The sequence below is a fragment of the Anopheles moucheti genome, chromosome 3, assembly GCF_943734755.1.
Source record: "Anopheles moucheti chromosome 3, idAnoMoucSN_F20_07, whole genome shotgun sequence".
Taxonomy (NCBI): domain Eukaryota; kingdom Metazoa; phylum Arthropoda; class Insecta; order Diptera; family Culicidae; genus Anopheles; species Anopheles moucheti.
In genome coordinates, this window is record NC_069141.1 from 52,809,716 (window position 1) to 52,824,873 (window position 15,158).

Consider the following 15,158-nt stretch of genomic DNA (forward strand, 5'->3'; position numbering starts at 1 on the left):
CGGTGACGTTGTAGCTGTACGATTTTATCGATGGTTGGCGAGAGGTTGTAACGTGTAGATATTGGAACTAAGCTACAAATGCCAAAGTTTAGAATACACATCCAGAACACGACTGCATAGAGTTGCTTGAACATCGTGAAAAAGGTGTAATGTGCTGGATTGAAATAAATCTACTGAGCTGAGCGGCACTTAGACTTTGTGTTTGGTAGAATGTAGATTGTATGTCATGATTTCGTTGAAAGCAACGTGTTAAATCAATGATGGTATGATAGATACCTTGAGCAATTTGTTTGGTATTATTCATGTAGTATCAAACCATCATCGCAAGCAATATCTAAAAGTTTCTATCAGATTGTAAAAGCTATACATCATGTGGCGTTTGTTACGTCTCGGCAACTTAGGTATGCTCGAATGGTGACATGGTTGACATAACCAGCACAAAGGTTATAAAGCAATGCTGGATCTGCTTCGTGCTCTCTGTTTGATTTTAAACACTTACAATCAGCTCCGCCAAAGGCGAATACTGCTCCTTGAGTTCCCTTACAAAAAGCATGTTTGGAACCCACTGATAGTAAAGCGGGGGTGAGACTGAGAAAATTTTTGGAAAGATTTAAACACTGGTAACGGAGGGAAAGTAAGAGGGTCGCCTCGAGGATGCGAGTTGCCTATCTTTCTTGGGTGATTTTATTGCATGATACAAAACCCTGTAAATATTATTTTCGTCGAGACTTTCCAGTACACGAGGTCCAGGGTGGCAATACTTTGGCTCGAAGGTCTTGCTGCTCTGGGTACCTGATGGCCGCTAATTCCACCCTATGGATGATCCTCTCGAACAAGCCACTGTAAGTAGATGTTGAGGACTATTCTAGCATCGCTTATGAGGATCACGACTCGTATAAATAGTAACTACTCAGAGACTGTCGCAAGTCAAGCATTTTATAGTTACATATCCATCCATTGGGGGTATTTTTTGGATTTACAATGTCTTACCATAATACTTTTAGTTAGGTAATAACGAGATGGACTCACTTCTTCTGGTCTTTGATTTTTGCTATCAGTACTTATGGTGTAAGATCAGGAAAGTTTATTTGAAAAAAATCCCAATTTAGACTAGACTTGTGCTTTATGATCGGTTATGCGTTCCTTGAGGTTAGTTAGGTGTACTTTTGGTTTTTATCTATTAGGACTTGATTTGAAGCAGGCTCCTTACGTTTTGGCACCATGTATCATGAAGCAAACGCAACACAATGATGTCATACTAGCATGATCTTAACTAACTACAAGTTGTTTCAAACAAATAGGTTGCGTTATGCTTTTAGATTCGACTCAAAGTACTATTATCGGATGTTTTAGTTTTAAACTAAATTAATGGTCAAATTCATTTTGGAAAGCCAGTCATGTAATTGAAATATGCACTGTACGTGTAGCAAACGCAATAAGCAAAGTCCTTTAACTCACATTCGTTTCTTGCTTAACAGTTCTCCAACGAAAAGAACGGTACTGATCAACAAACCCCCACCAAGCAAGATCCATACACTCATCAGATCATCGAAAGAGAAGACCACTTCCGAAATAGTATTCTTAGCTTCAGGTACCATTTCCATTATAGCCAATTGTCTTGTGTAAATGTAGTCCCAAAGTCCAGTTTCATAAAACAATCCAAGGTAGCGGTATATCGCTGGGACGATAGGCGAGTTTGTAGCAAACTGCAAAGTTCGTGGATATGGCACAATGCTTTCCTTTAAGACGAAAAAATCGATGTTGAACTGGTGAACCCACCGCACTGTTAGCCAATAAGCCAGGCCGCAAGGCTCTAGAGTGCAGTACTGGAGACGGTAATTTGCACCGTCTTGCCCCCGTAACTGTTCAAATTCATGCTGGTCGATCATTTTTGAAATGAAATAATCCAGATTGAATTGAGCACGTTGTTCTTTTTGTATCGCCATCATATAATCGGACTGCATAAACTCGGCAACTGTGTTCGGTCGTTTATAGGTTCGTCTTAGAGACATCAGTGCCATGACCCGGCCTACGTAGGTTCTGGAGAAGAAAAATGATAACCAAGACAGAACCAAAAGGACCATTCGGGCCAGAAAAGCTTGGTTGTATTCGTTGCCGATGACTCCAAAGACCGTCTGCAGAATCGGATCGTACCGAAAAATGGAGGGGAATAGTAGTCGCAAGATGCAGCAAACTACCAAAACTCCTCCCAGGAAAATCCAAGCACCAAATGAGAATGGTTTAAAGAGATGTAACAAGAAATATTTGTCCTGATGCACTGGACATAAAAGACACATACCATCCATGTCACGGAAAGCTACCTCGTGCTGGAAATGTTCTCTTCGAAAGGTAATGCTGTAGTAAGCGTCACCATCGTAAGGTTGCGTAGTTTGTTGAAAGAAAGTGAACGTTAAATTGAGAACTTTGATACCAATGTGTTTGAAGATATACTCCAACGTGCCGAGAAAGTCGTTCGAGTTTTTCCATATCACCATGTACGGCACATCATTTTGCTTAACACCGATCCGAATATGATAGCCGTACAGATCGATTAGTTTGTTCGGGAAGAGGCGATGCATGTTGTCGAGATCATTCAGCTGCACGAAGATCTGCTCCTTGGAGAAGCGGTTTTCAGTGTAGATGCTGATGTTATCCACTCGTTCAAGAGCACTCGATGGCGTTGGTATAATGGCGTAGTTTACTATACCTTGGTCATCGAAAAACTGTACTATTGTAGAACGATCTTCAAGGAAACACGATCGCGTCACGAGAACGATAAAGCGAGCATCGATGAAGTGACAGGGGTTATTACTGAACTGTTTCTTGAACAGAAGAACTGGAAACTGGAATGTAAGACGATTTGTAATTTATGTTCTGGTTGCTAAGGGATGGTTATGAATGATCACCTGATCCCAGCCCGTGACATCCAGAAGCACTACGTTCGCGTACTTCGGTTTCTGTGCGCTGTGAATAGGTTTTTCTGTCGCAAACTTTACAGGATGTTGTGAAATCAGCAAAGACATCACGTTGGGATAACTCTCGCTTAATGTTGATCGATTTGTGGCAACGACACAAACTTCTGCAGTAGCATTTGGCAGGAATCGGTGACGTTGTAGCTGTACGATTTTATCGATGGTTGGCGAGAGGTTGTAACGTGTAGATATTGGAGCTAAGCTACAAATGCCAAAGTCTAGAATACACAACCAGAACACGACAGCATACAGTTGCTTGAACATCGTGAAAAAGGTGTAATGTGCTGGATTGAATTAAATCTACTGAGCACAGCGGCACTTAGACCTTGTGTTTGGAGAATCGTTACATAGTGTACGATTTAGATGTTTAAAAATTAATGCCATGATTTCGTTGAAAGCAAGGTATTAAATTCAAGATGGAGTGTAAGTCGTATTACGATGATATTTATTAATCAAATATAAATCGTATGTTCTACATGAGTTGAGTAAATTTTGTTTATTTTGTATTTGTAGACATAAATGTCTTGCAATCACGAAACATATCTAGCGTTTTCTTATTCGAGAATGAAAAGCTCATCAGGCCGAATAAAGTGTAATTTTTGAGTAACTTTCGTATGTTTAAGATGTTTAGATGAATGGGTGTGTGCATAAAAGGAAGAATGAAACAGTATGATGCGTGTAAGTTGTGGGTGCGATAAAGCAAGGTCGTCCGCTACTGAACCGCCAATGCATCCTATCAGAATATAACCGAAAAAGCAAACATGGAAGCAGGAAGACGACACCAGGTCAAGGTCTATTGGACGACAGAATGTTACAGCAATACGGCCAAGTACATCCGGGATATGGTGCCTTTTCACTCATTGGAGAAGGAAGTGTCTTCAAACCAATGTCAAATGTACCGTAGAATGCTGTCAGTTCGCTCTTCTTGATTATCAAAAATATATGGCTTGTGACATATTTTGTTCGGTGTCCATGAATAATTCAATAACCAGCAACGGCTTATCAATAAGATTAATCCAGAATAATCAAAAATATCTTGAAACATTGAAAAAAAAAAGAAATCAGCATGCTTCTAGTAAAAATCGTTATATTAAAAGAATAAGAATCATTAAATCAGGATCTTTTCTTACTCAAAAGTTCTACAATAAACAGAACGGAACTGATCAACAAACCGACTCCAAGCAAGATCCACAAAATCATCAGATCGTTGAAAGAGAATACAACTCCGTGTAGCACATTTTTCGGTTCTGGTTTCGCACCTAGAAATTGCATGTGTTTCTTGAAATAGTAATCCCATAGTCCAGTTTCATAAAGCAATCCGAGGTAGCGGGATATCACTGTGACGACAGACGAATTTGTAGCAAACTGCAATCTGTTTGGATAAGGAACTACACGTTCTTCGATGCTGAAAAAATCGTGGTACAGACCTCTGAATGCAACAGATGTTAATAATAAAGCTTCTCCACAATGTTGCAGAGAGCAGTAGTTGGAGTGGTAGTTCACACCAATTTCACCCCGTAATCGTTCAAATTCCGCTTGATCAAGCATTTTGGGAATGAAATCATCCAAAGCGAACTTCAAAAGGTGTTCTTTGTGTATCACCATCATATAATCTGACTGCATAAACTCGGCAATTGTCCTCGGTCGTTTAGAGAATTGTCCTAGAGACATGAGTCCAAGCATCCTGCTGGTGTACGTTCTGGCGAAGAAGAATGCTAACCAAGATAGACCAAACAACACCGCTCGGGCCGGAAATGCTTGGTTATATTCGTTGCCGATGACTCCAAAGACCGCCTGCAGAATCGGATCGTACCGAAAAATGGAGGGGAATAGTAGTCGCAAGATGCAGCAAACTACCAAAACTCCTCCCAGGAAAATCCAAGCACCGAATGAGAAAGGTTTTAGGAAATGTGGCACGAAAAATTTACTATGTCTCACTGGACACGATAAACACAACCCGCCCATGTCACGGAAAGCTACCTCGTGCTGGAAATGTTCTCGCTGAAAGATAATATTGTAGTACACGTCAGCATTGTAATGTTCTGTGGTTTGATAAATAAAAGAGAATGTGAAATTCAAACTGGTAATACCAAAATCCCGAAACATAATCCATAAAATTCCAGTGAACACAATAGGGTTTTTCCATACCACCATGTATGGAAAATCATCATCTTTAACCCCTACGCGAATATGATGACCGTATAAATTGATAAGTTTGTTCGGGAAGAGGCGATGCATGTTGTTGAGATCATCCAGCTGCACGAAGATCTGCTCCTTGGAGAAGCGATTTTCGGTGTAGATGCTGATGTTATCCACTCGTTCAAGAGCACTCGATGGCGTTGGTATAATGGCGTAGTTTACTATACCTTGGTCATCGAAAAACTGTACTATTGTCGAACGATCTTCTAGGAAACACGATCGCGTCACGAGAACGATAAAGCGAGCTTCGATGAAGTGACAGGGGTTATCACTGAACTGTTTCTTGAACCAAAGAACTGGAAACTGAAACACAAGACGCTTTGTAATGTATGTTCTGGTTGCTAAGGGATGGTTATGAATGATCACCTGATCCCAGCCCGTGACATCCAGAAGCACTACATTCGCGTACTTCGGTTTCTGTGCGCTGTGAATAGGTTTTTCTGTCGCATACTTCACAGGATGTTGCGAAATCAGCAAAGACATCACGTTGGGATGACTCTCGCCTAATGTTGATCGATTTGTAGTAACGACGCAAACTTCTGCAGTAGCATTTGGCAGGAATCGGTGACGTTGTAGCTGTACGATTTTATCGATGGTTGGCGAAAGGTTGTAACGTGTAGATATTGGAGCTAAGCTGCAAACGGCAAAGTCTGGTCTGCAAAACCAATGTATGACAAACAATATTTTTGTAAGCAACGTTGCCATATTTTAGCGCATCGATGTTTTCCGATGGTAGACTAGTACTGAAATGTAAAAATGAATTTGTCGTTTTGTTGTCTTTTCTTTTGATGAGGTGAAAATAATTTCTGTACGATTTAAATATTAATATTGTCTAGTGAGGAAAGCATAAAGTATTTGATTTTTTTATGAAATTAAAGTTTAAGCGATAAGCGTTTAGAGTTGTATTTATTATGGATGTATACATAAGTCACGAGAAAGGCGGTTCCAGAGATTGAACTTGATAGTACTGAGCTTTTTTAACAACAACAACAACAACAGTGCATGAAAGTTCGTAAGATATATAATATTTGGCACCACATAACAGTTATGTTGAGAAGTTATATGCTTTACAGCTCAAATTCTTCTTCGGGGTTGTTACATCAGAAATGGTGTCGTTGGTATGCCCATTATTAGCATATTTATTTTTTAAGAAACATATTTAAAAGAAGTGAAAATACGGCATTGCCGTCATAATATAAATTAAATAAATTTTTGAAAGAAGTGTTAAATAAGTAAAAAAGAACAGTTTATTACAGCAATTTAAGCATAACATTAGAAGAAAACTTGTTTTTTTTAATATAAGGAACATTAACTTTATGGAGTGTATGGTGGCAATGTGTTTATAAACGTCAAGAAAACTACATATGATATGATTTAGTTCATTTCAATTTCTATTGGAAATATACTTCACAAAAAAATGAAACCATGCTGATCAACCATCCTGCTACTAACAAGAACCACACGCTCATCAGATCTTCAAAGTGGAACACAATTTCCGAAATAGCGTTCTCCGTTTCGTGTGGTTTTTTAATCATTCTGTCGTGCCTGTTCATCGTGTACCTCCATAAGCCTCTCTCGTTGTATAGTCCAAAATAGTGCTTCATCGTACCGAAGAGTGGTGAGTTCTTGGCAAACTGTAGCATGTGTAGTGCTGGTACGATCTTTTCTTTTAACATAAATACCGGATGAGACTGAGTTTGTGACAACACAGAAGAGAGCACCTTAGCATCACCACACGCTTGCACTGAGCAGTAGTGATGATAAATTTGCAGACCATACTTTGTTTTCACTAGTTCCCACTCTTCTGCATCAAGCAGCTTGGATCTGAGTTCAGCATCAAGATGTTTAGATTGGTCCACTGTAAGTACGAAAAACTTGTAGTCAGACCGCTTGAACTCGGCAATCGTTTGTGGTTGCTGGTGGAATTTTCCTAGGGACATTAACGAAATGATCCTGCTGTTGTACGCTCTAGCGAAGAAGAATGACAGCAGCAACAGAGAGATAGCAACGGATCTGGTCGTGAAAGTGTGACTGTTCCTGATACTGCTTCCTCCAAAGAACGTCTGTAGAATAAGATCGTGTCGAAAAACGGTAGGAAAAAGATATTGCAAGAAACTAAAAGATGCAAAAACTACACCCAGAAAAATCCATACCCCTAGTGAGAATGGTTTTAGCAGATGTGGTAGGAAATATCTGTTAGTTTTCGCTGGACATACCAAACACATACCACCCATTTCTCGGAACGCAAACACGTGCTGGAAATGGTCACGCTCTGAAGAATGGTCGAAGTACATGTCTGCATTGTACTGGTCAGTTGTTTGTTGAAAAAATGTGTAATTTAAGTTCAGCCTAATTCGGCCTACATCCCTGAAGAATATTTTCACAGTACCAAGGATAACGTTGTCACCTTCATCTTCACCAACTTCATTTTTGTCTCTGTCATACATAACTATGTATGGAAATTCGGTGCGAAGAACCCCTACACGGTTGGGATACCCGTACAGGTTGATAAGTTTGTTGGGGAACAGGCGATCCATGTTGTCGAGATCATTCAGCTGCACGAAGATCTGCTCCTTGGAGAAGCGGTTTTCGGTGTAGATGTTGAAGTTATCCACTCGTTCAAGAGCACTCGATGGCGTTGGTATAAGGGCGTAGTTTACTATACCTTGGTCATCGAAAAACTGTACTATTGTAGAACGATCTTCAAGGAAACATGATCGCGTCACGAGAACGATAAAGCGAGCATCGATGAAGTGACAGGGGTTATCACTGAACTGTTTCTTGAACAGAAGAACTGGAAACTGGAATACAAGACGATTTGTAATTTATGTTCTGGTTGCTAAGGGATGGTTATGAATGATCACCTGATCCCAGCCCGTGACATCCAGAAGCACTACGTTCGCGTACTTCGGTTTCTGTGCGCTGTGAATAGGTTTTTCTGTCGCATACTTCACAGGATGCTGTGAAATCAGCAAAGACATCACGTTGGGATGACTCTCGCTTAATGTTGATCGATTTGTGGCAACGACACAAACTTCTGCAGTAGCATTTGGCAGGAATCGGTGACGTTGTAGCTGTACGATTTTATCGATGGTTGGCGAAAGGTTACATTTATGTAACACTGGAGTAAGCTCTTTAGGTGTAAAGTTAAGCAAATATAATGCATGAAACAAAGTGACGCTAAACATTTTGTTTCACCGTAAAAAAAGCTAAACTATTCCGTTTTCACCAGTTTTTTGTGTCCGTTGAATAAGTTGAACTGAATAGCAAACAATCTTCCATGTTTATGTTATACAACCGTTGTTGATAGTTCAAGTTTTCAGTGACATGAAAAATGTGCATATTTGAAATACATTTCTAGCATAACACTTTCATCGAATTACTTCATGCATGATAAATTAGGGGGTTGTCATATATTGATATGTTTATCATTAGTTAATTTTCTTCTTGAAAAACTATGCTGATAGTGATGATTACGGTGGTTTGATTGAGGTGATTTAATTTTTATTTTTCATACAAATAAATTTAATGAAATTGAAGTTGAAATCAAGAACACGAGTTTAACAAATGTTTTCAGAGCTGAACTCTTAATGCTAATTAACTTTAGCGCTTGTTTATATAAATTTAGTTTTGCTTACTCGGAACCATACTAATTCTCCGAAAAATACAGTCAAACTGATTAACCAACCGGCCACCACTAAGATCCAAACGCAGAGCAGATCTTCGTAGTAAAATATCACTTCCGAAAATGTTTCCTTCATCTGCGCCAGTACTGCCAGAATGTTATTATGTCGATCTTTCTGTCGTGCCCACAGTCCAGTCTCGCAGTACATACCAAAATAGCGCCTCATCGTTCCGACGATGGGGGAATTCGTAGCAAACTGCATCCGTTGCGTAGCTTCTACGGCCTTTTCGCGTAGCACGTACATCGGAAAGGATTCACCCTGAAACTCCGATAATGCAATCAACCAGGCATCACCACAGGGCAAAATTATGCAGTAGTAACGATGTATTCGTACTCCAAACTTTCGATTGGCTTGATTGGTTTCCCGCGGACTAAGCACCTTTGATCTAAGATCTCCCATCAATGCGCTATGCTGTTTCGGCATCACGATGCGGTAATCCGACTTGCGAAACTCGGCCATCGTTTCCGGCCTTTCGTAGAACTTGGACAACGACATCAGTGAAATGATCTTCGAGTTGTATGCCTCCGAAAGGAAGAACAGCAGCATTGCAAGCGTAAGAAGAGCGATTCGGAATGTAAACGTTTGCTTATACTCGATGCCTACTCCTCCAAAGAACGTGACCAGAATAAGATCATAGCGGAAAACGTCAGGGTAGAGGCGACGAACAATTACACAGGTTATGAAAATTCCACCCAGCACGATCCAAATAGCAAATGAGAAAGGCTTGAGCAAATGTGAGAGAAAATCCCTTCCCGTATTTACTGGACAGAGCATACACGCTCCTCCCATTTCAGGCAAATCGATCTCGTGTTGGAAATGATATCGAAAACTCGCCATATTAAAATTGGCCTCATGATCTTCCTCAATGGATAGCTGGTGAATGAACGTGTACGACATGTTGAGTACCTTCCGGCCAACGTCGTAGAAGAAATGGCTAATTAAGCCACCAACATAACCATCCGTAGATATTACGATGTACGGAAAATCAGGAATTACTCCAATATGGATATGATACCGATGAAGGTTGGTGAGTTTGTTCGGGAACAGGCGATCCATGTTGTCGAGATCATTCATCTGCACGAAGATCTGCTCCTTGGAGAAGCGGTTTTCGGTATAGATGCTGAAGTTATCCACTCGTTCAAGAGCACTCGATGGCGTTGGTATAATGGCGTAGTTTACTATACCTTGGTCATCGAAAAACTGTACTATTGTAGAACGATCTTCAAGGAAACATGATCGCGTCACGAGAACGATAAAGCGAGCATCGATGAAGTGACAGGGGTTATCACGGAACTGTTTCTTGAATCGAAGAACTGGAAACTGGAATAGAAAGAGCTTCTGTTATATTCCGAAAAGATGAAGTTTTTCGTATGTTTGATCACCTTATTCCACCCTGTAGCATCCAGCAGAACTGTATTAGCAAATCTCTTGTGCACCGTATTCTCCACCTGACTTTCCATTACAAACATGGTAGGATGCTGAGATATCAGCAAAGACATCACGTTGGGATGACTGGTACTCAGTGTTGAGGCGTTTGTGGCAACGATACACATTTCAGCATTGGCATTTGGCAAATATCGATGGAGCTGAATGTGCACGAGCTTAGCAATAACTGGTGAAAGGTTACATCCATTCGAAATGACGCTTTTTATTTCTGTGTAAAATGTTATAAAACACAACCAATGTAATACAAATAATGGCGACTTTCCAATCATAGTGGTTGCCAATTTTAAGCTCTCGAAACAGATGCAACCAAAACCGTATTGAATCAAAGCGGAACTTTTCAGTTTATAAAATTGAAGATTCATTCGTGTCGGCATGAATTATTTTGATGTTTAATAATACTAACACGTCGAGATAGAATCGATTTGATGAACAACAAAATTATGCAATAATAGTTTCTATAAGTCATCATCATCCAGATCCTGATTAGACTGATGACATAGACATCATTGGTTTACGGCTCGCATACGTAGTTTAGTAGTAGTAGTAGAAGTAGTAGTAGCAGCCGTAGTATTAGTAGTAGTAGTACTAGTAGTAGTAGTAGTTAAGCTCATTTTTGAAGTCGTCTAAAAGCTTGGTTCAAAAATCAGCACCGAAAACAACATTTATGCCTGAGAAACTACCTGTCGCGACGAATGAAGCTGAGACTATAAAGAACTTATATAGTTCGAGTACTCACATACGCCTCTGAGACATGGATTCTGTCTGAATATGACGATGCCAGGTTAGCCACGATCGAGAGGAAGATGCTCCGAAAGAATTTTTGGCCCCGTATTTATGGAAAGACAATGGAGGAGCCGCTTCAATGAAGAGCACTATGAGCTGTACGGCGAACTCACTGTCGTACTGCCACTGCCAAACTCACCCAGCCCGGTAGGCTGGTACCGTCATGCGAATGACACCGGACGACCGAGCCTGTAAAGTCCTTTTAGGTCGTCCATGTACAGAAATAATGATATAGCAAAATCCTTTTCAAACGATAAACTGAATTAATAAATTCAATCTTTATTGATTATTTTTTCCATTTATGGAGATCAATGCTTAAAGCAACAAAGCCAGCTTAAAATTTAATAGCACCGTTAAGCAATCAGGGTAATCTGCATTTTTAACATTTTTAGCGTGGATTAAACCAAGCCATAACTATGCGATATTTTCGTGCTGCATGGAGAAACCTCTTAGTACGTCTCAATTTTCGTTGCCTAAGCGTGTCTGTGACGATTTCGCCCACAAAACACACGGTGCTGATCAACCATCCAACAAAGATCAGTATCCACACGCAGAATAAATCATTGAAAAAGAAAATGACCTCCTGAAATGGGGTTTCCTCTATGCTTTTATACAGCAGCGCCTTTGACTGCGTCAGCATGTACGTCCACAAACCGCTATCATTGAACCAACCGAAGATCTTTTCAAACAGATCGAAAAACGGCGAGTGCTGGGCGAGCTGAATGAGGCTTTTGTCTATTAACAGTGGTTCTTCGACGATGTACAGCGTATTTAAGAGATTATTCATCTTCTGCGATACGGCTATCCACGCATTTCCCACGTGCATCGTTGAGCAGTAATGTTCATGCACTCGAAACCCATACCGCCGTCGCTCGCGCAACGTCGCTCGGTACGACAAGAAGTTGTCCGATATAGGACCGAAAAAGTCAGTGCCAGCACGGCTCGACAGGATTCGAAAGTCCGAATTGTGTAGCTCCTCGATCGTTTGCGGCTGTTCGTAAAATTTTGCCAACGACATTAGCGATATGATTTTGGTATTGTACGCTTCCGACAGGAAGAATACCAGCACCGCGAGTGTGAGCGTGATAATACGGAACGCAAAGGGTTGCTGATACTCGATGCCACCACCACCGAAAAAGGTGAGCGCGATCAAATCGTATCGGTACAGGTCCGGAAACAGGATCTGTACGACACGGCAGAAAGTGAACAGGCCGACGAGAATGAGCCAAATCCCAATCGAAAACGGTTTCAGCAGATGGCGCAGGAAATCGCGCACCGACCGGACTGGACACACGATGTGGATACTCGTCTCTTCCCGGAAGTAGAACGTATGTTGAAAGCTTAATCGTTCATCGTCAATGTTGAAATGTCCGTCCATTGAGGAACGTAGTTTTTCGTTCTCCGTGAAGGAACTCGTACCATTACACCGTTGTCGGATTATTATCTTCACTAAATTCGGCACCAAACCGTAGACAAAGCCCTCTCCGTCGAACACCATGTAGGGATAGGCGGTGATGCCGTGCATCTTGAACTTGTAGCCGTTAATGTTGCGTAGCTTGTCGGGGAAAAACTGTTGCACCGGGCGATCGTCCGTACGAAAGTAGTACTCCTGTTCGGTGAACTGATGCTTAGTGTACACCGTCATTGAGCCCGATGCATTAGTCACCGGTACGAGTATATAGTTCAGGATCGAGAACTTTGTCATAAACGCTACCGCCGTTTCCTTTCGCTGAAAGCTGGTCCCACCCATCAGGATGACAAATTTGGCCGATTTCCTGTAGCAGGGATGTTGGCTAAGCCTCTTCTGTATAAACCGAAAAGGAAACTGTTCGTAGGGAAAACGATCCCCAAGTGTATTATTATTTTTTTCTTTTAAACTCCGTGCAATAAACACACTACACACACACACACCTCGTAATGGTAGCCTGTTACATCCAGCAGCACCAAAGTAGCCAGGTTCGCGGACTTAACGAAAACGTAATTGTGCTGGTTTAAAAATATCGTTGGATACTTTGACAGCAAGCTTGGAATTAGGTGAGGAGCAACGGTTGGAAGCGAAGAGTTGCTGGTGGTAAATAGGCAAACGTTTGTACCAAACGTATTGCTTGTGTTATCGAACGTAGCTATTGCATCCACCATTTCTACCAGTGTGGATTGCGAGCGGCCGAGGCAAGCGTGCAGCAGGAAAATGTTTTTGAAAACTGCGACAAGCGTTTGTTGGCTGATGGGTTTCATGTTGCGACTAGATAGAAAACTGTCCAAGCGTAACGCCTCATATTGGAAGAGAAATCATTTTTAACCAATTTTTTCATCGGAGAATTAACAGACTGTTGATTATTTTATAATGCTTTTAGGAAATGAAAGGCAATGTTCTCACTTACTGGCAGTGATGTATCGCGGAAGCTCAGATTAAAATTGGACGTTGAATTACATTTCACTGATTAAATGGGGTTCAAGCTCAATGCATTACTGTGTTCTGGAAGGTTGTACACTGGAAAAAGTGTTTACTTTTTGGATAATTCTTTCACTTCATAGGAGCTTCCGAATCGCAATATGATCATACGTTTCGTTAGTTTTCTGTTAGCATTACTGGAATCTTTCCAATGCGCTACGGTTTTGGACATTGTTTCCAATATTGCTGACCTCGAGCATACTAATCGACCTGACGGTTTGGAGGTTTGTTTCGTGCAGCTCCGGAAATATCGAAGTCGAACCCACTTGGACGATTTGATCCGTCAGATGGTGCAGCGTTTAGCATCGAACTATCCCATCACATTAGCCCACCAGGAACGGACCGTGCTCATGTACGCGCAAAAGGAAGCATCACTAGTGCTGATGGATGCCAGTGGATACGGGGAGAAGGTATACAATTCTAATGCCACCCAGCTCTGTTCCTACAGTTCCAAACTTCTTGCAGTTCCCAGCCGCACTCGGTTTCCATCGTTTGGAGACACACGAGTGTTATGTAAAATCGGCAAAATTCATCGTAATTGTAGACATCGGCTGCAACCGCACCGAACTCGCCAGTTTCTTCTTCAAACTCGGAGTGCTTAACTACGTAGCGCTACCGATGGAACACTCGGGACCCACCGGGGAACTGAAAGTGGACAAGCTGTACACTGAAAATCCATTCACCAAGCAATGGCACCTGTTCGATGTACACGATCACAACTCCTCAAACCCCGGACGATACTATCCGCACAAGCTGGCAAACCTTCGCGGCTACGAGTTTCTCGCCTTTGGATTGTACGAATTTCCGTACATCATTGAGCTCACGGGCAACCGCACCGCGGGACTGCTGATGGAGTACCTAAACAATCTGATCGTGCGCAAACTCAACGGCACTGTGCGCATGGTGAGAAGCTTACGGACCCCTCTCGGCGATCGCTCCGAGTTCGATATGACCTTTGCCTACACTGACTTTAGACCGCACTACATGCACGACATATCGTTCAAGGAACGGGGCGGCTACTGCCTACTATGTCTCTTCCACACGGAGCGCGATTTTCTGCGCCACTTGCTGAAACCCTTCTCGTTCGGTATTTGGTTGGTGCTGGGAGTGGTGATCGTTGTCTGCCGTCTGCTGGGACGGATTTTCCCTCACCTGTTCCAGCGCAACCTACTGGAACAGATCTTCTTCACCGCCAGTACACCCCACCAGCAACCTTTCCCATCCCGTGTGGTATCATTTTCGGTGGCCGTTCTGATATTTTTTCTCTCCGAGGCATACAACGCCAAGATCGTCTCGCTGATGTCCATTTCGAAGTACTTCGACCGGCCGGAAACAGTGAGCGAGCTGATCGAGTCAGATTTTAAAGTTGCCATTCCTGGTGTGCGAGCTTCACTGATTGCTGAAGCCCTGCCCGGTAAGCTGATCAACGACAGACAAGCTGACGCAATCTACCGTGAACGGGGCGAACTAATGTTCAACGAGTACTGCACGGCGACATACTGCTATGTGGCTTACCTGCGCGTAGTGATTGGAAAGAGTCAACACGGATACCAGCAGTACGTTCTACGGGGTATGGCGATGGAGAAGCTATTGACACTACAGTTATCAACGCACTCACCC

General features: G+C 41.9%; 3 protein-coding genes across 3 annotated transcripts in view; 1 reads left to right on the forward strand and 2 right to left on the reverse strand.

Annotated features, from left to right (window-relative positions):
* Positions 1 to 15,158, forward strand: part of LOC128301076 (EGFR adapter protein-like) — a 48,544-nt gene that overhangs the window by 19,608 nt on the left and 13,778 nt on the right. The window lies entirely within an intron of this gene.
* On the reverse strand, positions 1,455 to 3,023 carry LOC128302826 (uncharacterized). The gene is made up of 2 exons (XM_053039674.1): positions 2,907 to 3,023; positions 1,455 to 2,843 (listed from the first exon to the last, which is right to left on the reverse strand). Exons 1-2 carry the CDS (start codon positions 3,021 to 3,023, stop codon positions 1,455 to 1,457), a joined length of 1,506 nt encoding a protein of 501 aa, XP_052895634.1.
* LOC128302827 (uncharacterized) lies at positions 11,475 to 13,321 on the reverse strand. The gene is made up of 2 exons (XM_053039675.1): positions 12,998 to 13,321; positions 11,475 to 12,911 (listed from the first exon to the last, which is right to left on the reverse strand). The coding sequence occupies exons 1-2, from the start codon at positions 13,319 to 13,321 to the stop codon at positions 11,475 to 11,477; spliced, it is 1,761 nt and encodes a 586-aa protein (XP_052895635.1).

Bases quoted from the DNA above. Each gene is read 5' to 3' on its own strand.
- LOC128302826 (XM_053039674.1), bottom strand. From the start codon at position 3,023: ATGTCTTTGCTGATTTCACAACATCCTGTAAAGTTTGCGACAGAAAAA. The intron at 2,844-2,906 runs GTGATCATTCAT...CTTACATTCCAG, and splicing joins ATGTCACGGGCTGGGATCAG to TTTCCAGTTCTTCTGTTCAA.
- LOC128302827 (XM_053039675.1), bottom strand. From the start codon at position 13,321: ATGAAACCCATCAGCCAACAAACGCTTGTCGCAGTTTTCAAAAACATT. The intron at 12,912-12,997 runs GTGTGTGTGTGT...CCCTACGAACAG, and splicing joins TAACAGGCTACCATTACGAG to TTTCCTTTTCGGTTTATACA.